The 25,128-nt window shown below is 43.2% G+C and overlaps 1 protein-coding gene across 1 annotated transcript in view; it reads right to left on the minus strand.

The window, feature by feature from the left end:
• Positions 1–25,128, minus strand: part of LOC139912160 (partitioning defective 3 homolog B-like) — a 234,727-nt gene that overhangs the window by 68,798 nt on the left and 140,801 nt on the right. The window contains exons 20-21 of the mRNA XM_078286087.1: positions 11,585–11,695; positions 9,907–10,284 (exon numbers count right to left, since the gene is read on the minus strand). Coding sequence (XP_078142213.1) covers positions 9,907–10,284; positions 11,585–11,695 — 489 coding nt within the window. The remainder of the gene's footprint in view (positions 1–9,906; positions 10,285–11,584; positions 11,696–25,128) is intronic.

Consider the following 25,128-nt stretch of genomic DNA (forward strand, 5'->3'; position numbering starts at 1 on the left):
CCCCAAACATCCACCGACTCCCTCCTCCTTTCTCTCCACCTCCTCCGCTTGCCTCTCCCCCTATCCCATCTGTTGTTCCATCCCACAACATCCACTTACCCTTTCATCCTCCTCCTGAATCCCTCGCTACCCCGTCTCTTCTCCTTTCCTCTTCCTTCAATGATCCATTTTTTTTCTCCTTCCCTTCATTATTTGTGCCCACTTGCATCTCCTTTTAGTCCCCAAAATTCACAGACCCACCATCCTCTTCTCCCCATTTGGGTGTTTTGTCTAAACATCCACTGACTCTCTCTCATCTCCTCCACATCTCTCCCCTCTTCTCCTTTTTCCTTTCTCTCCCTCATTTCTCTATGCTGTCCCCTCTTTCCCTAACCTCCACCCCTCGCTTTCTCCACTCCTTATCCCTCTCTTCTCCCTTTTACAATTAATCTCCTCTTTTCTTTACCACTTCCTCTCCCTCACTTGTTCCTTTAGCTCCAAACACTCACTCCGACCCTCTCTCCTCACATTCCTCTCTCCTGTTTCTCCCATTCTCCCGCTTTCTTTCTCTAACTTCCCTTCCTCCCTCTTTATTCCTCGCTCCCCTTCACCTTCACCCCTTGTTTCATCCCACAAACCTCCTCTCCTCCACATCCTTCACGGCCCTTCAGCTCCACTTCCCCTTCTCCCTCTCAGCTTTGCTTTCAAATTTTCAAACATTTTTTCTCACATTATTTTTCTCATATTGCCACTTTTTTATGCTTGTCAGAAGGTGAAAAATCTGCATGCGCTGATGTCACTAAACACTGTAGGATTTTCATTAGGTCCTTGCAGAACCAGGGGTTAAAGTGGGCCGGAACGATCCGGAACGATCCGGAACGGCGTTCCTTCACCTTCGATTAATAAGTAGCCTAAATAAATCTGATTGGCAGTTTCATACATAATAATGTCAAGCGAGTTCACAGGGCTGCCAACTCTCACGCATTGACCGTGAGGCTCACGCAATTGACATTTTTCACACGCTCTCACGCCACAAGTCCATTTTCTCACGCAGTGAAAAACAAATTCATAACTGATAAAGTCGCGGCGTGAAAAGAGGAAACTGACAGCGCACGGACAGGCGAGACAGAGCAGCACCGTGCAGCAGCGAGTTATTCAGACCATCTGAATAGCGAGAAATATACACAAATCTATTATATTGTAATTTATTCCCATGCATGGTGCTCAGAGTAATCTCAGTCATCGGCTCTTCTGCGTCTCTCCATCTCCTCTCGCGCCGTGCGCACGCAGGCAGGAGTGACAGTGAGTTACTATGGTTACGGGACGCTCTGTGTCTCTGTCGCTCTGAAACTTTCTCGCGATTCCCAATAATAGGTGTTTAGGTTAGTATGTATGCCTATGCAAAATCATGAATGTAAGCACCTCAATGCTGAAATCTAGTAATATAACATAATTTTACATTTTTGGTTAAAGGGTAACTTCGGTATTTTTCAACCTGGACCCTATTTTCCCATCTTTTTGTGTCCAAGTGACTAAAGGGGACAACAATTTTTGAAATTGGTCCAGTATTGAGCGAGATCACTTCAGCCGGCTGCCGCGAAACGAGCTGCAATGTAATCCGACGGGGTAAATCGCACCGTCGATGTACGTCCACTAAAAGTGCTTGTTTTTGCCACTGACAGGCTCAGATTGTTATTATAAGTGTCTGACAACATTATGGAAAGGACCCTACAGAGAAATGAAACGTTTTTCTTTACCTTTCGCTTGATCCGGTCTGTGTGTAACCAAGTCTCGCTCAAGTCTCGCGAGAGTTGAGACCGGATTAGATTGCAGCTCGTTTCGCGGCTGCCGGCGATGCGATCTCGCTCAATACTGGACCGATTTCAAAAATTGTTGTCCCCTTTAGCGACTTAGACACAAAAAGATGGGAAAATAGGGTCCAGGTTGAAGAATACTTAAGTTACCCTTTAACATTATACAGGGTTGCTGTTTCTTGACTTAATCCAAGAGGTTAGGCGGTGTAGAAATGCAGGAAATTTGTTTTAAATTACTATTTTTTTCTGACCCCCCCACCAATTATGCATCTTGCCCCCCCACCCCGAAACAGGGTTCCCCCACCTGCCAAATCCCACTTTAACCCCTGTGCAGAACCATGCATGTCTGAAATGCCTTTGACCTTTAACCTTTATAAGCTAGATGATGCAAGTTTGGCCTGCAAGTTTCTGTTTTCAGTGCAGTTGCATTGGAAGATTGCTTCCTCCATTTTACATCTATCTACAATTCAAAGTGCTTGTGGAAGTGTTTTGCTAGCTAGCAAAATATAAATTTCTAGTTCCCTGGTTTCCCGATAAAGAGACATTTTACAACATTTTAACATTTGTATGTTAGCAGTAACCTTAGTTAAATTGAAGCAGTGAACTATTATTGATGGTCTGATTTTATTATTGCCAAGATGCTCATTACTGGCAAAGCATGTGACTAGCACTAAGCTAGTTTGTATCACAAGCTAATTGCATGCATCTCCTGCCCACCTTCTTCCCGTCTCTGTCTCACTCACTCACACAGACACACCCCACCTATACACAAATTTGCCCACCCATCCACCCACTGACACAAATACTACACACACCCACCTGCACGCCCACACACCAACCCACCCTCATCCACCCGTTCCCGCCTCCCTCCCTCTCAGCCTCCACCCCCCCAGACTAATTACCTACTAGAAGAGACTGATGTGGAACACAGCACTTACACAGACCAACCTGGCACCCACTAAAAGCTCCCTCCACAGTGTGTGTGTGTATATGAGAGAGAGAGTGAGTATATGTGTGTAAGAGAAAGAGAGCGTCAGTATGTGTGAGTGTGTGAATAAGAGTGCACATGCATGTGTGTGACAGAGAGTGTGATCATGCATACGCGTTAGCCTGTGTGTGTTGGTGTGTGGCAGATAAAGTGTGTGTGTGTGTGTGTGTGGGTGGGTGGGTGTGCGGCACTCATTGAGCTGAGAGAATGTCTGATTAATTAGCAGGGAGGAAAGGAAGCCTCTCCAGTGACCAGCCAAGCAACGCTAAAAGCTCTTCTCTCTCTCTCTCTCTCTCTCTCTCTCTCTCTCTCTCTCTCTGTGTCTGTCTCGGTTTCTCCCTCTTTCACCATTTGTCTCTTGACTTACTTTTGTCTGTCTATCTTTCCGTCTGCCACTCTTGCTCTCCCTCCCTTTTCTATTGAGAGGACAGACCCACCGGAAGGGAGGAATGATAACAGGAGGCCAGCAGAGTAGAAAGAAAATTACATGTTGGGTGTGTCTGTTTGTGTATCTGTATTTATCATACAGGAGGTGAGTTGAGCACTTTTAATAGATAAAAGCTGAAATATGTCTAGAGGCATATGTTAGTATTTCTTAAAGGTGCTGCGTGAAGTATTATAACATCCATAAATATAATTATTGTAAAAAAAAAAAACGGGACCATTGCTGATAAAACTGGCAGCCTCTACCGGGCCCTACATGGCATTTTACATTGTGTGCCATCGGGTCAGATTTCGTAAAAAAGGAAGGGGGCGCTGTTCTTCCAGCACAAACAGACCTAAAAGTTTCAGAGTTTCTCGCAATGGCAAATGGTGGAACGAATGAAAGGCTGAGGGAAAAAAATCACGTACAACATGTTTATCCTCTTCAGTAAAGTAAAAGAGAAAACAAACGGGTCAAGGTCAGGTCAGGTGGGTCAAGTAGTAGCATCCTCTTTGCGACAGGAAGCAACAGAGTTTTAATCAACCCAGCAGAGGCTAATTCAACTCAATTTTACAACACTAGCACTAACAATACCACTGGTGTGAGATAGAGGCTACCAAACTTCCATGGTCTCATTTGTTTCTGGTATTTATACCATGGTACCACAATTATTTTGACTGTGAGATATTGATGTTTGAAGACTATGGCTTGGGGAACAATGGTGGTAGTCGCTGGAATGTCAAAGTAACCCCGGGTTAGCACTTGATTAAAAAAAAATGGAAAATGTTCTACTATTAATTTAAATGCAAGTCTTAGTCATCTTGTAGCGGTCCCATAACTGCTGAAAGCTTGTCCCTGGAACAAAACAGGAACACTTCTTTTCAGTCCCTGAGATCACCAAGATGGAGCTGCTCTGTTGAATAGCAGGAACAGTCCATGCTAAGATGAGAAGGAGCTATGCTTTCTCCTTGTCACATTGTGAAGCAGAATCACTCCTAATCTCTCTCCTTCTTTCTTTCTATTCCCCTCCTTCTCTCTCAGTACGATTTGCTCTCTCTTTCTCCTTCACTTACTCACTACAGGACCACTCTCACTCATACTCACTCCCTCTCTGCTCTCTCCAGGCTGATTGTTTTCTAATTGGTGGAGTGCCAGAGGTCGTGGTTGTTATGGTAACCTAGCGAGGGGCACACGGAGGGGTTAGGTGGTGGTGGTGGTGCTTGGGAGGGAGGGGGGTGGAAGGGTAGGAGGGGGCACCCACTCAAGAAAACTGAAGGCAGCACTCATCCAAGGCTTGGGTGGCCACTTCAGAAAATGGACCCTTTATGTGTGTGTATGTTCGACATCCTAACTACCTCAGTTCAAGTGCGTGAACCTGTGTGTGTGTGTGTGTGTGGGTTTGTTTGCGTGTGTGTGTATGCGAGATAGAGGAAGAAAAGTGGTGCATGTGTGCATGTGTATGAGAGAGAGAGAGAGAGAGAGAGAGAGAGAGAGAGTGTTTCTGTCTGTGTGTGCGCAGAAGGTGGGCAAGGAGTCCTGCTCTCAACTCGAGGATCTTCTTGAGAGTTCCCTCGCCTCTTTGTGTCCTCCTTTCCTCCCTCCCACCCTTCCTCCCTCGCTCTCTCCATCCTTCCTGGCCTAAGCCACTCAGGCCCTCGACTCAGATGAAAGAGAGGTGGAGGGGCTGCAGGAGGAGGAGGAGGAGGAGGAGAAAGAGGTTAAGGATGGCGATATAGGAAATACTTATTTTTCTTTGTGGATAGAGAGAGAGAGAGAGAGGTAGAAAAAGAGTGATAGATTATTAAGAGAGACTGCTAATTAAATACTGGCTTGTGTTTATTGTGTGAGTGTGTGTGAGAGAGAGATATAGGGAGTCTGTGCTTCGGTTCCAGAGCATATCCATGCATTCAAGTGTGTGTAATCTTTCCAAAGTGTGTGTGTGTGTGTGTGCGCGCGCATGTGTGTGTGTTATGGGTTTATTAAATGAGTCTGCATTAAACTCTGCCATGCGTAAGGAATGGAGCCGCTTGTGCCCTTTAGAATTAAAGGTGGTTGGCTAGTTGGGAGGCAGACAGTGTGAAGTATTAATGGGCTGTCTGGTTAAATAACCGGCCTTCCTTAATAGAGCTCTTTAAAGCTAACCGCTGATAAAGATAAATCTCATCACACTCGCAAAAAAACGGATGCTGAAGAACGCATGCATGCACCCAGGCACAGAGACGCGTGCTGGGTGTGCTGGAAAATACAATTTACCCTGCTTTAAAGTGATTTAACTTGCTAAGCCCCATATATTTTATCTAACCCTTTTCAACGCATAGACTTTAGAAGGTTATTACAATACAACGTACTCAGTATAGCTCACATAAAGATGGAATTATCCAAATGATCTGGCGGACCTATTTTAATCTTTTCATTAAAAACACTGAAAACCACTACATTAACAGCTTCACGTTGTCTGGTAACAAAGTTTTCTCTTCATCATATTTTCATTAAATTCTTCCACTCTCATCCCTTTGACACAAGAACTATAGCGGCGCGTTTTGGGGATATCCCACCTTGTTTATTGTCAGTTTAACCAAATTTACGATAGGCGGTGTCATTGATTTGTCACGCGCTCTTATCCCCGTCACCTCTATTTCATAATTTTCCAACGTCCTCCAATCTGCTACGGAATTACAGCGCCGCTTTTGAGGGATTCACCTAGCCTTTCAGTTCAGTCTATCCAACAGCATCTGATATGAGCCCCCACTGATTTATGATGTGCTCTTTGTTGTGCTATAAGCCGCATCGTTTATCATACGGATCCCTGCAGATCTCAAAGGACACTGTCTGTATTTATGAGCTTTTTTTATTTGCCGTGTGTGTTTGTGTGCGTGAAAGAGTTAAGATAGAATGTGTGTGCCTCTGCGTCTCTCTGTGAATGTGTATGCCACTATACAGTATGTGTGTGTGCTTTTGAGTGTGTGTGTGTGCATGGATCTTTACGTATCTGTGTGTGTGTGTGTGTGTGTGTGTGTGTGTGTGTTTTGGAGCTTTATATTGTCAGTGTGTTTGTCAGTGCATCACGTCTTTTCCATTTATAACACAAGGAGCTGAGATCCCAATGGATATATCTAGATAATATGCCTCTCCATATTTCACTGTGTGTGTGTGTGTGTGTGTGTGTGTGTGTGTGTCTCCGTGTGCTCCATTGCTTTGCTGAAGTGCTGATGGAATGGAGTCCTTAGCGATTTGTTTATCTCCGTCTCACACATGCACACCACTGCTCTGGCCTCCCCTGACACACACACACACACACACACACAAACACACACACGCACACACACACTCCACTGACACACTAACTACTTTTTCTGGCACCATCGATTACTGTCAGCCAATGACTGAACTTCCTCACATCTGCATCATCAGGTTTCAGGAAGTGATGATGAATGAATACCGCTATCTCTCTCTGAATATAGGTTACCGAATTCAAGACATTTTAAGACTTTTTCAAGACCTGCAGACACAGAGTTTGCTGCCAAAAGCTTTTGGGAGTCAAAACATTAACATTTTTCTCCATGGTCCGAGAGTAGCTACGTTTGTTCCAAGTTGCTTTTGAGAAATAGATTTGCAGTCAGAAAAGTGGCTAAATCTAGTGTCAGAGATTTGAATTTCGGTCATGTGGTGAACCCTTGGGTTTGTGACATTTTGGGTTCCAGCTAATAGTTTAAAGGAACTGGAGTATTATCTGTTCCCTCCAGAGACCTCATATCCACAATATTTTTAACTCTGGCAGTTGACATGGCCGCAAAGCGTCGAGTTTCATGACTATGTGACAGAGCCAAGCCACTGGAAATGCATGAGAACAACAAAAATGCATGGAAGTCAACCAATTTTCCTTCATTTGTGTGAATTTGACTCTTGGTGACTATTGGTGGGATGCATTGTTGGGCTCAAACATAATTGATATGCAAGACACGCAGTACAATTACTGACAGCAGAGGCCAGAGAAATATATATTTCTTTTGAGACTGGTGCCCATCTCACAAAAAAGCAGAATTGTAATGGGATACTGGTTGAGTGTCAACAGACACAAAGAACATTGTTTTAATTATTTAAGGGAAAGCAGCAGATTGGAGGACTTTAGGAATTAACTATGGGATGAATTAAACAAAATAGCAACATATTAGCACTGTGTTGCAGTTTATTTGAATGTGATCTCAGCTCTCTGGCTGCCTAGTTGATCAGCTGCTGCCAACATTAGGCTACTTGGCTTGATAGTTAATGTTAGTGACTGAAACCTAGCTCATAGCATATTACATATATTTTAGCTTTATAGAGATATATACATCACTATATCGCAGTAGTCCAAGCAAACTAATAGATGAAGAACCCAGAAGTATGTTCTCCCATCATGTGATGTCATCAAAATTAATTTGCATAAGAGACAAGGATTATGGGAGTTGTGTGAAAAATGTAAGGTGTGAAGATGAATTGTTTAAGTTTAACTTTCACAACAATAACACATTTACTTTAGACGATGCTCAATAAAGAACAAACTTAATTTGTATAAAAATATTTGTATGACACTATGACACAGTAGCATCCAGGATAGCATCAATAGCATCCAGGTATATCCAGGTAGGACTGTAGTGTCTCACCCTCAAATGTTTGAACTTAGTTTGGCTCTGGAAGAGCACAGCGCTGTGGCTAAAGAGGAAAAAGTGTTTGTGTCCCAGGCTTGGACAGACTAAAACCAAAATGTAATTCTTCACCATGCTTTAATCCAAAGCCACCAAAAGGATTTAGTCAAATAAATATGTAGGATTAAAGACAATGTGCTTTTTTTTTTTTTTTTTTACTGGTAAGCAAAAAAGAGGCATTTGCATGATACATCCCTAGATAATGCCTAGATGACAGGGATAAAAGTCCAAGAAAATCAATAATACAGCCATCAACAATGTGATACTGTATTTCTCACTTTGCTCATTTCACTCTCCAAACACTGTATTCTGCTCCCAAGGTGTATAAATATTTTGGGGTGTGGGTGGTAAAAATGTAGAAACCTTGCAAGCAGAAAACTCAAAATTCATGATTACTGATGCAAAAATGTTCCCCATTTTGGGCCAAAACCAGATGATGCTCACTACTTCAAGCCTGTGTGTTGGCAAGCATCCACACCCTGCTGTCTTTGAACAAGACACTGAATCCTCACCAGCTTCAAGCGTGCCGCTCTGTAGCTGTGACCTCTGACCTCCCTGGAGGGGGCGAGTGAAAAGAGAATTTCCCAATGGGGATCAATAAAGGAACACAGTATTATTATTATTAGGACGTCCTGGGGGTACGCTGGGCTGAGGCACGGCCTGTGTGCATGTAATGTCGTAGGTTTGAATCCGCTTATTGAGCTGCACTGCATGTCATAGAGTCCCATTAGTCCCCTTACTTGCAACTGCACCATGCTGATACATTAAAAAATAAAGTGTTTGGAAAATTAATACAGCATTTTAACAATAATAACATTAAGGTATCCCACCCCAGGAGTCAAGGTCAGAGAAGTCTTGACTTTCCATAATGAAATGGCATTATGCATGCAGGAAACAAGTAACTAAGGCAGTGTCAGGAAACATCTCCATGAAGCCTAAAGCTGACTATCAAAAAGGTTTGGCTCCTCGCATGAAGACAGGTACAGAAATTATGTGGATATGAGTGTGTGTGTGTGTGTGTGTGTGTGTGTGGGTAGATATATTCAGAAATAAGTGACCTGTGACTGACATTATCAAGGGAAGAAGAGTCTCTTCTGCTTTGATTGTGGAGCTGAGAGGTACACCTTGAGCCCTGAGGTGATTGTTTTGGTTTTTTTTCTGCTGGGATATAAACACACACATACACACACACACACACACACACATATACGTATGTGGGCAGGCACAAAAGCACACATGTGCACATACACACGAACAAAAACAGAAGTAAGCACAGAAAATAACTCTCTCTCTCCCCGTCTCCCTCTTTGTCTCTCTCTCTCTCTCTCTCTCTCTCTCACACACACACACACACACACACACACACTTGCCTGTTGGCAGATAGAGGGCAGAAGGAAGGTGAAACCTGATTTAGACGGGAGAGAGAGAGAAATATGAGGACGTCAGCAACATAATATCGCACTGTACAGGAAATGGAGAGGGATGGGAGAGGGAAGGAGGAGGAAGAGGGAGAGGGAAGGAGCGAGGGATGAAGGGAGGGAGGGAGGGAGAGGTGGAGGGCGGAAGGAAGGGAAGGAAAGGGAAGGAGGGATTGAAGGTAAGAGGGTTGAATGAGTGGGGAGGAGGGAGAGTGGGATGAGTGGGACGAAGTAGGGAAAGGGGGATGAGAAGGGGAGGGTGGAATTAAGGGGGGGGATAAGGGCGGGTGGGAAGAGGATGGGGATGAGGGAGAGAGAGATGAGTAGAAGAAAGCAGAATAGAATGGAAAAGAACCAAGGAATCTGCAGGTTTCAGAAAGCCAAATTCAAGATTTAAGACCAATTTAACCAAAAAAATAGAGAACCAAAATCTGTCAAAAACAGATTGAACACAGCTAATGTTGAAAATAAACATCTCAAGACCTCTAATAACTGTATTTAAGATATTTTAATGCTTTTTAAGGCCTTCAATTTAGATTTAGAGACCTTTTCCGATGTTTTAAGGCCATGATACCCTGAGAACATCACGGTGTCTTACCTGTCACTGGGTGCTGCAGGCGCAGGAGGAGAAGTGGCTCCGGCTGCCCTCGGTTTGTTGACCTTGGCGTACAGCCCGTCCAGGGCGTCGCCGTCAGGTGTCGCCCCGGGGTCGCCACCGTGATTTCCGTGGCCCGGCAAGGCAGGGGGGCGCTGGGGGGAGGGTGTGCGGGCGCGGCTGTGGTGAACCGCGCTGTAAGGAGGTGACTGAGACGGCGGCTGCGGGACCGGACCCACGTCTCGGTCCCTGAAGTTGTGTATGCGGGCGTAGTTGGGGTCCGCGTCGTCGTCCTCGACGTCGGGGTACGAGGACCCGCCGCCCCCGCCTCGCTGGTCTCTGGACTGGCGCTCCCGCAGCTCGGTGTGCTTCGCCTCGATCCTGACAAGACACAGCGGAGAGACAGTTATGACACAAACATGACCTTAATACACGGAAATACAGAGTTTACAAAGCAAGTGTGAAAGAAGACATAAGGAACATCAAGCTAGCATCAAGCTATCGGTGTTGGACTATGGTGATCTTTTATATATGCATACCTCTGCTCAGTCTCTTCATATGGTTGACACAGCTTACCATGCTTCCTTGAGGTTCATTACTAATTGTAAAGCTCTGACTCACCACTGTGAAGTTATACTCTCGGGTAGGATGGCCTGCTCTGGCCACCCGTAGGCTCTGTCATTGGTACACTTTTATATACAAGGCAATTCTTGGTCTGCTCCCATACTACCTATGTGTCTTAATCACGCAGAAAAGTGCCGGACAATACTCTTTGCGTTCTCAGGACTTCTTTCTGCTTTCTGTCCCAAATGCCCGTACGGAAATTGGAAAAGGGGCATTTGTGCATTCTGCACCCTCGGCATGGAATACGTTGCAGAATGACTTGAAACTCAATGAATTAATCTCATTACATGCTTTTAAATCCAAAATGAAAGAATTAGAGGCAGTTTCCTTAAGATGTCAGTGTTTGTAATTTACCTGGTTAGTTCTTTTTAATTTTGTCTCCTTTTGTGTTTTCTGTCTGTAATTATGTGTTTTTATTTATGCTGCTGCCTGTCTTGGCCAGGTCTCCCTTGAAAAAGAGATTCTTAATCTCAAATGGGACTTTCCTGGTTAAATAAAGGTTAAATAAATAAATAAAATAAAAGCATACAGTATGTTCTATGTGTGTGAATGTGCAAACGTGGCCTGGTTGGGTGGGTTAAGAGTGGTTGAGTTATGACTCGGCGTACCACAGAGAAATGTTGCTAATCAAACCACACAGATTTACACCATGAGAACAGAGCTCAGGAATGACAGGCATGGAGTAGAGGGGGATAGAGGGACTGGAGAGAGTGGAAAGAACGGTAAACAATAAAAGAAAAGAATGACAGAAATGTTTAATAGACTGGTTTCAGTAATGTGTTCAGTGAGAATGACCAATCATCCGCAAGCCGCTGAGAAATGAAAACATCCTCAATCAATCAAGGGGGGGGGAAAAAAACGATGCACCAGCAATCCAGATTAGTATAAAATCACCCTCTCTGCTCAGAGTATGCACAGCGCCTGATGGAGTTTGTACGGCAGCAGATAAGATGGCAGCAGAACAGTCTCGCTGGGATTGTGTCCCAAATACTTAAGTTCCATCTCTGCGTTGGAGCCCAAGAAATAATCATCATCTTGTTCCCAGAAAGCTCCCCACCTCTCCCTCTCCTCCTTCATCCTCTCCAGCTCCTCCTCGCTCAGAACGTCAGACTTCTGTCGCTGTAGAGCCGCCTTCGCCTCCTTCTTCTCCTCTTTTTTCTTCCCGAACCTGGAGGAAGACAGAGAGAAACAGACAGAGAGAGAGATAGAAATAAAGAGACAGAAAAAACAAAGCGAGAGGAATTTGTAAATTTAACTGCGCATAATGACTGCAACAGCAATCAGCATTACGCAACATTCACTGGTAATCGACAGTGTAGCAGATGAAGCACAAACACCACATTAACACCGTTCACACAACACAATGCATGTATGAAACATGCACACACACACGTGCGTGAAGACACGCATGCAGGCTGACATGAGCGCAAACACACACACTGCGTTATTCAGTGCGAGAGCTTCTGACACAGCCTGTGACTGAGTGTCAAGACCAATGGTGCGTTGGCATGAATCATCTCCGCTTCTCTCTCTCTCTCACTCCCTCACACACACACATATATATACAGTATATGTTCCCTTTCTCCTTTCACAACAGGCTGTGTGTGTATGTGTGTGTTAGTGTGTGTGTGTCACCGTGTGTATGGCGAATCAGTCAGCCAGTAATGAAGAGCAGCTCAGCTCACTGTATCAATGTCAGGTGAAATGCCAACTGCGCCCTCAGCTATATACAACCAACAACACACATCAACACACACACACACACACAATATATATATATATATATATATATATATATATATATATATTATCTAGGGTGGATATCCCTGCTTGGAAAGTATCTCTCACACATAACTTCATGAAAAGGACACAACCTATTATGTGGATCAAGCTAAGTCGTCTAAAACATCAGCAGTCTCACACACACATACAAATTCACAGTGTGTTTGACACGTTTTTCCACACAACCCGCAGCATCTTCCTCTCCCCCATAACTTCATAACCATGTTTATCTTATGAGATTATGAGAACATGCAGCAGCTCCAGTTCTGCCGCCATAATGGGATGAGTCTCAGCCTAAATTAAAAGACGGTGAACGAGGCCCCGGTTTAAGTGGCCGCATATCAATACACAAACCGCACCAGTCAATACTGTGTTTGTGTGTGTGTGGTCAGCATCAAGAGCGCACTCAGCACTACTGGACACTGCACAAGTCATTACCTGGGGAACTCCATGAATCACACACACACACACACACACACACACACACACACACACACACACTTTTCAACTGACTGGACATCATGAAATTGACTGTAAATGAATGATGATGGGTTCAGAATTTGCAGACACACTGACATTTGCTAATGAGAAAAGGACTAGTTGACTGCCTCTGTCTGTAGAGCAATGATACACACACACACACACACACACACACAACGTATTGAGACAATTTAATTAACCAGTATTACACATACATTCGACTGGATGTGGATTGGTAAATGAGACAAAATCTGTATGGATAACAGAGTATATCGCAAGGAACAAGCAGCTTTTTTTTTTTTTTTTTTTTTTTTCTCAATACATTGACTGGATACTATGTCACTTTTATCTGTTTTCTTTTGCCATCCTGTAAAGCACTTTGAGCTACTGTCCTTGTATGAAAGGTGCTCTATAAATAAAATTCATTATCATTATCATTATCATAATGACAAATATGCCATTGGTGATCATTTTTAGCCATGTTATCCATCTCCACTGCCATAAAAGTTGTGTATAATGACCCTTATGCTCATGGTCAGTTTGGTCAACAGACTGTTTTTTTCTGAAGACAAGATTTAATTCAACATTTAACAAACATGACACAGGACGATTCAGAGTGCCAGTGTTTACTCTTTTCCCTCTCTGAATACTTTTCTGTCGTTGTCTAAACTTTCTGGTTGTAGTGCGGTATGTGGCAAACCCCTCCCATCCGGTAGGTTAACACAAATGATAACAATTGGATCCAAATATTAATTGGTCAAGTGTGTCATGAGCTGGTGTCATGACACACCGTAAGAACATGGTATGAGCTGCACAGCAAAAATGCCCGCTGCTCAGGGAGGCTCATTTTCTCCCATTAATCCTTACACACCCCCACGGCTATGAAATGAGCAGGATGTGGTTAATTGAGCCAGTCAAGCCTGCTAAATAGTTAATACCTCCAACATGTGAACCCTGACCTTAAAACACGCTTTATATTTTATTTATCATGTAAATTTATTAATCTATTATCCTGTCTGCACTACCGCTACCCGCTGCTGCTGCTGCTGCCGCTGCTGTGTCTGAAGTATCACTATGCCTGCTAGTGTATTATTTAAAACAACATTTACGGTCATTTAAAAGTGTGTAAGTGTAAGTTAGCGTGTGATTGTGTGTCAACTTTTAGTATGGGCGTGTGTGTGTGTGTGTGTATCCAGGGAATATGTGTGTGTTTGAAATGCTTAATGTGGACTGGGGGGGTAAAGAAGCCTATTTTCCATCCATACAGGGGGGCTCAATGGGCAGTGAAGGCCTAGGGGGCTATTGGTGTGTGTGTGTGTGTGTTTGTGTGTGTGCGCGTGCGTTTGCCTCGCAGGGGACAAGCCTCGCTCTAATTAGTACTACCGACAGTGTTAGAAGCTTACCCTTTCCTTCAACTCTTTCTCTCTTCCTCTCGCTCACCTTTCTTTCACCTCCCCTTCTCCCCCTTTTTCCCTCTTCCTCCTTTTTTCCCTCAGTAACACCTTCCTTCTCTCATTACCCTCATCTCTCCCTCTTTCTGCCCGTTGCTTACCTCTCCTTCACCCCTTCATCTCACTCCTCGTGTTGCGTCTCACCCCTTCCCCTTGCCATCGAACTCCTCTCTCACTGCACTTAACCTCCCCGATCCCCTCATCTCCTCTCCTCTCATCTACGCTCCATGTCATCCCCGCTCCTCCTCTCCTCCCTAACCTTTCCGATAGAAAAAAAGAGAAGAAAAAAAAGATGAAAAAGCCGAGGATTGGAACAGAGCTGGATTTCATATAGTTTTTCATAACAGAGAGAGAGAGAAAGAGAGTCTGCCGGAGGGAAACTTTGACTTATGATGTTTTTTAATGAAACATCTCACAAAAACAGAGGAGAGAGTAACTAGAGACACCTTGAAAACTCGTCTAACTCTCCACACACATCCATCAATCTCTCTCTCACTCACTCTCTCTCTCTCCCACACACACATGCACACACACACATGCATACAAAACAGATGACAGAAAGACAAGGGAGAGAGATGGAGACAGAGAAAAAAAAGTGGAAGATATAAGATTAACGTAGGCACTCACTGGGTTTTTGTGGGAGAATTATGATGTATTGAATTAGAAAAGTTGAATGGAAAAGGCAAAACTCGATAAAGGGATGGATGGAGGGAGGTAGGATTAGGATTGTCTTGTTTTTTTCTTCAAATTGTAACACGGAATATATGAAAAAATAAAGGAGAAAAAAATCTTCGATATTGCAAAAACAATTTATGTTCACTTGAAGGGGGAAAAAAAGTTTGTCAATAAAATAAATATTCCAAAAATTCCAATCGAAAAACATTTGTGAATAAACAATGACAAAGGCTTGGCACGACTGGTTTAATCTCATTGCACAACAGTTCAAAAGAGGCTTTGGAAGCTCCTATAATGTCTGTAAAATACGTGTATTACCATACATTGTATTGTTTTTGTTTTTGGGATGAAAGCATGAGATATGGCCAACACATCGGCTGACACTAAAGAACAATAACAATTTGCCGAATGCTGAGCAAATCTTAAAAGATTCTTTCCATTTTTCTTGTGTCTGGATGTTTTTTTTTATTTCTGGCGTTGAGGAAGCCTATCTATTCGCTTCAGGCCAGCTGACGGAAGCTCACCTGAATCGCATTAGTCTGACAGCTGGATGGATATACAGCTAGTGTCAGGTATTAGCTGCTGCTTTCTGTCCCACATGTCCTTGTGATTTATACTTTATGTGTTAGGTGTTTTCTACATGCGGTCAGTTTCGTAGTGGAGATGAACTGGACTGATCAAAACAAACAAAGGAACATCTGTAATTATGGCAGATTTAGCTGCGTGTTGCTTGGTTAGAAGAGAGGAGAATGGAAGAAGAATGGGAGAACGAGGGAGAGTTAGAGGAAGGAAGAGAGAGGTAGAAAGATAGTTGTACTGGACACCTACAGACCGGCTTAATTACCCGCTCTCTCCAGTCCCTCTCCATACTCATTACTGGGCTATCCTGGGAGGCCACATGCACGGACACACACACACACACACACACACACACATACACATACGGCACAAAAGTACACACACAAAAGAGACAGAGGAGACAAGGGGAGAGAAAGGGAAAATGAGAAAGTGTGTGTCAGAGTGTGAGAGAGAAGAAATAGAAAGAGAAGGCTACACACTTGAGAAGCCACAGCATGCCAGGGAAAGGTGGGAAAAGTGAAAAAAAAAAAAAAAGAATGAATCAAAGAAAGACAAAAAGAGACAAGTCCTTTCTCCTGCCACTGCCTTCGGGCTGAGCACAGAGGGAGTTAGCGCCCATACTGAGCTCATTTGAGAGTTTGTGTGTGTGCGTGTGTGTGTGCGTGTGTGTGTACTTGTTCATTTTTGCATGCGGGGGAGTGGGTTTTCTTTGCGTGTGTGAATGCATGCATGTGTGTTGTCATCTACTCATCCAGTCCTGCATGTGTGTGTGTATGTGTGTAGTCATATGTGTGAGAAAGTAAATTAAAAGAAAGGGGAAAGTTAAGTGGCTCATCTGATGATGTCACAGCAGTCACCTTCGACCTGTCTCCCTTTCCCAGCGCCTCTGTGACGACCAGCAGGCATATATATATATATATATATATATATATATATATTTATATATAAAAAAAATGTTTCCATAGCACCAAATCATATGAACAGAGCTGACTCTACTTGTATCTACTTTAGCTGCTTCTTTTTGCTTGCGTCTTTCATTGTTCTGTTAGTTATTTCTGTCTCTCAACCACTTTATTTTTTCATTAGTTCTTTCAAATCTTATATTTTTTGTTTTCCTTTTTCTATTTTTCTACTACAAGATTTTTTTTTATTTTTTTTTCCTTTGATTATTTCCTCCCGTCTACCCTTTTTTTTCTATAGAAGCTACTCATAAGTGCAGAGTGGAAAGGCAGGTGTGACACCGGAGTATTGGATTTGATTTGATAGAAATTTATAAATTAAACCCTGTACAGGCATGCAAAGTGGCAGCTGTGATCAAACATGAATGCTGTTTCTAATGGATATGACATATCACTGACGTACCACTGCTTTAGAAACCAGGACTGGTGCTGGTAATGGATTTGACAGATCAGAATGGCTTTAAGTATCTATGACGTTATCAGTGACCTGGCTGGCTTTCAGCAAATCTGGCTGAAAATCCAATGTTGCTCTCCCATAGGTGCCATCAAGAGAGTCTGGGGTCACCTCCGTCTAGCTTCGGGAGGGGGTCGGGAGGGGGTGGTGAGGGGGGAGGGGGGATTTATTCAAGCTCACACACCTAGGCTGAACATCCTGGACGAATTGTAAAAATGTACAAAGCTACAAGGTTATCACTTGAGCATCGTTTCACAAGAAATATCAGAGTAACAACAACCAATTAGCAGCCAGCTCGGATGAATACATTACCTCTTGTACTGTCATTAGTGGGAACAGAATGGTGACTCATGAATATTCATGACTTAACACCACAATCTGTATGGGAAGTGTATGGTAACTCATTTGCATGTGGGGACGATCTAATTAGAAAAATGTACTCAGGTTTCTTAAAGCCTCCATCTGGACGGGGAAGGTAGAGATGATGAGGATAAACATGACACACACACACACACGCACACACACACACACACACACACACTCACACACACACACACACACACACACACACACACACACACACACACACACACAGAGACAAACACCATAAAAAGGCACACAAAAATGAGCATATACAGATAATTACACATTGTACACACGCACACACACAAGAACAGAACCACACACATATGTACACCACACACACATGAACAGTCACACAGCACACACAAACGTACATGCACATACACACAGAAACAACCATTACAACCTTTGACCTGGGAGCAGGGTAACAAATTAACTGGGTTTTTTTCAGCAGGCAATTTTTACCCCCTTGATCAGATTTTCAGGGGTGGCTTGGTCTTTTTCAGGGTCAATTTCATTCAGCTATGAAACAGTTGCTTTGCATACTGGCAAATAAACACTCAATCTGTACCATTAAGATTATTGTTTTATTTTAAATCATAATATACCTCATGTCCCACACTCCGTTCCCACTGCTGGAAACTCACAGCAAACCTTACAGAAGAAGATGGTGCTGTTTTCCCCACTCTGTCCACAACCAGTCCATCTTCCACCTCTCAGTTGCTGTGTCTGTAACGTTTTTTTATGATATTGGTGGTTTTATTTTTGTTGATGCAGTGGTTTGTGTGGGGTTGGCATTTACTTCTATTGTTGGCTGCATGCTGGGGACAGTAGTTACATTCACATGTGAATATTTGATAGCTCAATGAATACAATTTGAACAGGATCAAATGCAAAAAAGGCTACTGTTAACTCATTTTTTTTATTTTATTGGCATTTATAAACTGTCAAGTGCATTTTGTCCTGTGCCCTCGTTAATTCTCACCCTGTTGGAGACAATGCTCAAAGCATAAACACGCGCACGCACGCACGCACGCACGCACGCACGCACGCACGCACGCACGCACGCACGCACGCACGCACGCACGCACGCACGCACGCACGCACGCACACGCACACACACACACACACATATCCATACCAGGTCTCTCTTGAGAATGAGACCCCGTGTCTCAATGAGATTACCGGTCTAAATAAAGGTTTAATAATAAAAAATCCTTGTATTATCCTCGTGAGGACCTTCTATTGACTACATTCATTTCCTAACCTGTAAACCTAACCTTAACCTTCACTACTACAGGCCTAAGCCTTAACCATTACCCTAATCCCTAAACTTAATCCTAACTCTAATCTTAACTTTAAACACAAATCCTGACCCTAAACTAGCCCTTTGAAGAAGTGATGACTGGTCAAAATGACCTCACTTGGCAAAATGTCCTCACTCCAAAGGTCTAAAATCTCAAACTGGTTCTAAAAAAAGGGTAGAAGTACAAGAACATACACACACACACACACACACACACACACACACACAGACACACACACACAGTTCGCAAATGGCGGACAGTGAGCAGAATGTTCAGGGGGCCGATTCACACTTCTGCCTCTGAAAAGACCAGAAGGAGGAAACCCACTGACAAACGAGTAGAAAACGAGCGCAAACATCTGTCTCCCAGTTCACCTATTCTCTCTATTCTTCTCCCTTTCTCTCGCTCCCTCCCTCTGCCACTCCTTAGACACGCCTCCCTTGGCTATCATTGGCAGATGGAGCCCCGAGGGAACGGATGATTGACAGGTGTGCCATGAAAATGAGCACACACACACACACACACACACATACACTCACGCACACTCATACATACATACATATATGGGCAGACACATAGACTCAGCCATGCATAAGCAAACATAAAAGTGTACAGAAGCACACACACATACACACATGCACACACACCCACACACACACACACAGATGATTGGCAGGCGTGACATCAGTCAATGACACCCCAATGACTTCCTGTCAGGGTGTTTGATTGGCGGCTGGTGGCTCCTTCGCCCCTTCCAAGTGTGCGCTCTCTAATTATCAAACAATGACAGCGAATGTCTGGTCTAAAGACTAGCGTAATTAAAAGTCGGGAATAATTTACTGGAGGCTACATTTGTTTATCTGCGTTTCTTTCTGTGTGACCGTCTGTTTCTCTGCTTCTTTATACGTTTGCCCGTCTTTCTGACTGCGTCTCTACATATCTGTCATCCTGTCTCCCTAAATGTTTATCTCCATATCCGTCAGTTTCTTACATGTTTCTATCTTAACATCTTTCTATACTGTTTGACTGTCTGTCTCTATGTGTGTCTCGATTTGCCTCTATAGTTGTCTTTCCGCTTCTCTCTCGCTCACTCCCTCTCTTCTGTGTATATGCATGTCTCTCTGCCTTTCTCTCTATGACTCAGTGATCTCTAATAACATCTAGGGTCTCTCAGCCCCGCTACAGACTGCACACATAAGCCACTGTACAAGCTAGCTACCTATACACCCACCCAGGACGGATCTGCTCGTAACACCAGCCACTCTCAAATTTTGTTATGACGTGTTGTATTTGTTTGTTTGCACATACACATTGAGGAGTCAAATGTTACCCTGTTCACTTCTCCGACTATTTTAAACAAAGCAAAAAAATCTTCCTGAAGAAATTACCCAGTTTCTATACCAGCAACCGTTGTAGAGAAAAGCAAAGTGCTGCGTAGGAACACATGCTCTCGCATACAGGTTCCCTCAAACACACACACACACACACACACACACACACACACACACTCCAGCCCACTCCTCCCAATCCCTTATACACACACACATAGACACATTGCCTATTTCCAGATGACTCAGAGGTAATGGCACATTTGACCAATCAGAATCTGTCCTGTAAATGACAGTGATTGCAGCAACAAAGTAAGTCCATTTTCTACCGCAGAGCCTTTCATCTAGACACCACACACACACACGCTCAAACAGACACACACGCTCAAACACACACACACACACACACACAGGCATATATACAGACCTGGGCTAATAGGCCCTAGCATGGAGCTCAAACATAACAGACCCCACAATGGAGCTAGTCATTCCTAATGGGCCCCACCGCAGAGATGGGCTAATAGTCCCCACGATGGAGCACTTTAGTCTAACAGAGGTGCAGCATTATGGACAATTGGAGAGATGGGGGAGAGAGTGAGAGAGGGAGCGAGGGAGGAGAAAAGGGGCAGAAATGGGGGAGAGGGTAATTATGGCTATCAAAAAGAGAGGTGAAGAGAGGGAGTGGACTGAGGGCTGGAAGAAAAGGGTGGCTGGTTCTCTGATTGTAGCCTAAAGTTATTTTGCTCTCCTACCTCCTGTATTTTATTTTATTTTTTTCACATTTCATATGATTTCTCTTGTAAGTATGCATACTCCATTGCATATTGTAATGTTTTCTCATGGTAAAAACGTCTTTTCGTCGAGAAATTGACTCTGCAAGAGGTTGTATAGGATAATCTCATAAAATTGACCCTGCTTTTAGACTGCTAAGATTCAAAGACACAGTGGACACATACACATGAACACACACACACACACACACACACACACACACACACACACATAGAGACCAGAGCAACAGCCAGATGGAGGTGAGTACAGCAGTGCATGAATACAACCAGGCGAGCAACCATGCATATATTATCATAGATTCTCATAAATTCACACTGGGCCAAACTCAAAATGCACAGCGCGCGCGCGCGCGCGCACACACACACACACACACACACACACACACACACACACACACACACTTCAACACACATGAACAAACACAAAAACATGACGCACCGCCAAGGCAAACGCCTGTCCCTCTCTGGTTCTGGTGGACCTTGTCCATTCCCATTCTCACCTAATAGATTACCATCTTTTCATTTGGACAGACAGTTAACACACACACACACACACACACACACACACACACACACAAATGACAGGACAGCCCAGAGGGCCATACTCTCAACCCATATTAATAAGGTTTGAGTGTAATGTTATGGTAGAAATATGTGTGTGTGTGTGTGTGTGTGTTAAGTGTGAATGCTTACTGGGTTGTCAGATTTTTTTTCAGCTACTGTCTATCCATTTATTTACATCCTGCTGTCCATCTGAGACAGAGACACTGAGAAAGAGATTCAGCTCAGAGAGAGAGGAGGGGTCGTTCACAATTTGAAGAGAGGGAACAGGTGGAAAAGAGGAGGAAACAGATGAAAAAGACAAGAGGGTTGGTAGGAGGGATGGACACACACACACACACACACACACACAAACAACGTCTGGGGAAGATTCACAGCAACTGGGCTCTAACTATCTGACACCCATCTGACTGTGTGACCAATCATGTTTTATCACCTCATGAATATTCATGATGTCAGGATGGTTGCCACCTTCTGAAATGGCACACACTCGCTCTCTCTCACACACACACACACACACACACAGATGAATGACAGGTTTGATTGGCAGGTGGCAGCAGTCCAGATGACAGAGCACATCATCCCTGCCAGCTGTCCACTTTAAAGGACATTTGAACATTATTCACAGTCTGACTTTAATGTCTCAGTTAACAATACGGATGCAACATTGCAGTTACTACGTGAAATTAATTAAAATTGTATTTAAAATGGAGTGTCTTTTTCTATTTCTCCTCTGTAACAATGCCTTCTCAGCAATCACCAACTTTAATTCTAGAAATCTAGATTTCCAGAAAGATTTTTTAACAACCCAATACTGTAAATGAACTATGAGACAGAAATACAGGGGGATAAAAAGAAAAAGGAAAAGAAAAAAGTCCAAGAAGAAGGTATTGATAACAAAGAGGAAATACGATTTGGAAGAAGAAAAAGAGAAAAAAGAAAAACAAAAGAAGACACAACAAAGAAGGAGAAAAAGAAGAAGATGATGATGATGAAATAAGCAATAACAAACTATTTGTTCTTAATTAACCTACTTTGTTGAATAAAACGTAAATATGAAATTAAATTTACACTGCTCATAGACTATAATAATCTAGTGGTTTAGCAAAGCAGTTTGGAATAAATAGAACAAAACTGGGTAGTTAGCATAAGCAGCGACAGCCAGCATGGCTGAACGGAGAAAGAAAAGAGCGCCACCTACAAAACCTCAAACTTCATCAACAGAAAATCCAAGTAAAAAGACGTCACAGCGCAAGTGAGTTTAAGTTTGTATACTCCAACTTTAAACTCCAAATTAAGTTTCTCATATGTAGGAAACTCCTTCTCCGTCTCAACAATCTCTCTCTCTTTTTCTTTCCTCTCTAAACTCTACTTTATACACTCCAGAGTTTTAAAAATTGAAATAGATGAAATTAGAGAAGTCCAGTTTCACTTCAGCGGCTGCTAAGGTTGAGTATCCCACCCCACATCTCACCTTCCAGACCATTAGGCCAATCAAAGCCTGGCCCCAGCTGAATGTGACCAATCAGCGGTTTGGCCTAAGCTGAACTGAATTGAATAGCACCAATTTGCCTTCCCAGTCTACTGCCATTATATGCAATCATATGGAGATAGGGGAGCTGGAGTTGGATGGCAGGAGAGGGAGAGGAAGAATTGGAGTGATACAAAGATGGAGGAGAGAGAGGGAGGTAATGAGAGAGGGATTGAGGGCGGAGATGGAGGTAGAAGTATGGCTGGATGGAGGAGAGAGAGAGAGAGAAAGGTAGACATTATCATGAGACTCTAATCAAGACACTCTTAGTATGATGAGGGATGGGGGGATGGAAGGGGGGTATGAAAATATCCTTAGACATCTCATATGGCTTCTTAGGGCACTTAAGGCAAGGAGTGATGGGGGATTTGGTGGTTAGATGAAAGGATGGATGGAGGGATAGATGAATGGAGGGAGGGTTGGGATAGATTAAGCTAAAGATACTCTCGGGTGTGTCGTTTGGGCTTTTCAGACAATGAATTAAGGGATTGGTAGAAGGTGGAAGAGGGATAGATGGAGAGAAAGAAGGGATGGGATGGGGGGGTAACCCTCAATGAACCCTGAGGCACTTAAGACATTGCTAAGATGATAAGTAAAGGGAGGGATAGAGCGAGGGAGGAGAACAAAAAGATGTTTTCAGGGATGCCATGTAGTTCCTTAGGGCTGTGATAGGGAAGGAGGGGTGGAGGATTGTGGGAAGGAGGGAGGGGGAGAAGGAGAGATGGATTTCCTCAGGTGTGCAATGTGTGAGCTGTAGAGTCGTAAAGCTCTTAAAGGAATACGCCACATTTTTGGGAAATTGGTGATCTTTCCTGTGAAGTGATGAGAACATAAGACACCAAAACTGTCTGTATCACCAGTAGATCAATTGCTCCAGTGATCCATGCTAACACTTTGGCATACACTACAGAATGTTGAGTGATACTAGGCAATTCGATCTATATTCTGTTTTTATGCATTTTGATTCTTTATTTATTCTCTTCTCATACACTATTTTTATTCATTTTTTTTATTTATCTTATCCTGTATTTCTAATCTAATGTCTTATATACCTTGTGTAAAGCACTTTGAATTACCTTTGTGTACGAAATGTGCTATATAAATATACTTGCCTTGCCCTGGCAATAAAATGAAAGTAGTCTCAAATGATACGTTTCTGGCAGATTTGTGTAGGAGGTTGGTCAGTCGACACCAGCTAAGGCGGGGCCGAGTCAAGACCAAGACCAGAGCTTATTAAGTCTGAGTCAAGACCAAGACTTTCAGGGGGGCGAGAGTGACTCAAGACCGAGACCAGAACAATGCGATCTCAATTTACTGTAATTGTGTTGGTCTGCCATAATAGTGAGGGCTCAAAATGTATATCAGTTTCTCTGCTAATATTTCAAAACAAAAAACCATCATTATGAAGGCATTTTAGTAAAATACAATTGGACACATCACAGAGATCATGACAGAAGGCAATCACAGAACTGTATCAAACACTTTATTGCTTCTAACTTACAATTCAGTTCTGCCAGTCAGTGGTTGCCATGTTGCCACTGTAAGGGGGCGTACTGTTAGATTCAATCACAGTAAAAAGAAAAACAAATTAGTCTCAGATGACACAAACGAGGGTGATTATGTACACTCCAGATGTGTACTCAAAGCTCCCAATGCTCAATTCGAGACCAAGACCCTTAACATGTGGTCTCCAGACCTCCAGTCTCCAGAGTCTGATCTCGAGTGCCACAGCACTAAGACCGGTAGAATTTACACTAAATATGATAATGTACTGTTTTGAACTACCAGGGACTACTTTCCCTGTCGGAAGCTCTCTCTTTCCAGTGAGACTGTAGCAGCGTGACTTGTTTTGTTTAGACAGTAAGTGAATGAGGTGGGCGATGGTAGAGTGTGTACAGCTAAACATCACTGTGCAGTGGATGGATATGTGGTTGCTCACCTAAAATAGTTCCAAAAATACATCAGCTGAATTGCATTTTTTTTTTTTTTAATTCATCAATTTACAGGTCATATAATAAAACAACACTAAGAACTTTTTTTTTTAATCAGGAAAAGGTCAGTTTTCTTACTTTGGATAATGAGAGTTGCCTATCACTCAAACTAGTGTGTGCTAAAGAGTTAGCATGGAGGGAGACAAAATGAGACCCCAAGGTGCATCGTGTACTGCCTGAGGGTCTATTTGTGATGCGGGGTGAAAATGGCTGACACAGAGACAAATCTATAGTGAAGAGAGAGTGACAGAGAGAGAGAAAGAGAGTGAGAGAGAAAGAGAGAGAGAGACACACACACACATATCTGCAATATTTAAAGTTATTATCACTAAAAAATGGTTAGCGGTTG

Source organism: Centroberyx gerrardi, chromosome 10 (genome assembly GCF_048128805.1).
Source record: "Centroberyx gerrardi isolate f3 chromosome 10, fCenGer3.hap1.cur.20231027, whole genome shotgun sequence".
In the NCBI taxonomy this organism is placed as follows: Eukaryota; Metazoa; Chordata; class Actinopteri; order Beryciformes; family Berycidae; genus Centroberyx; species Centroberyx gerrardi.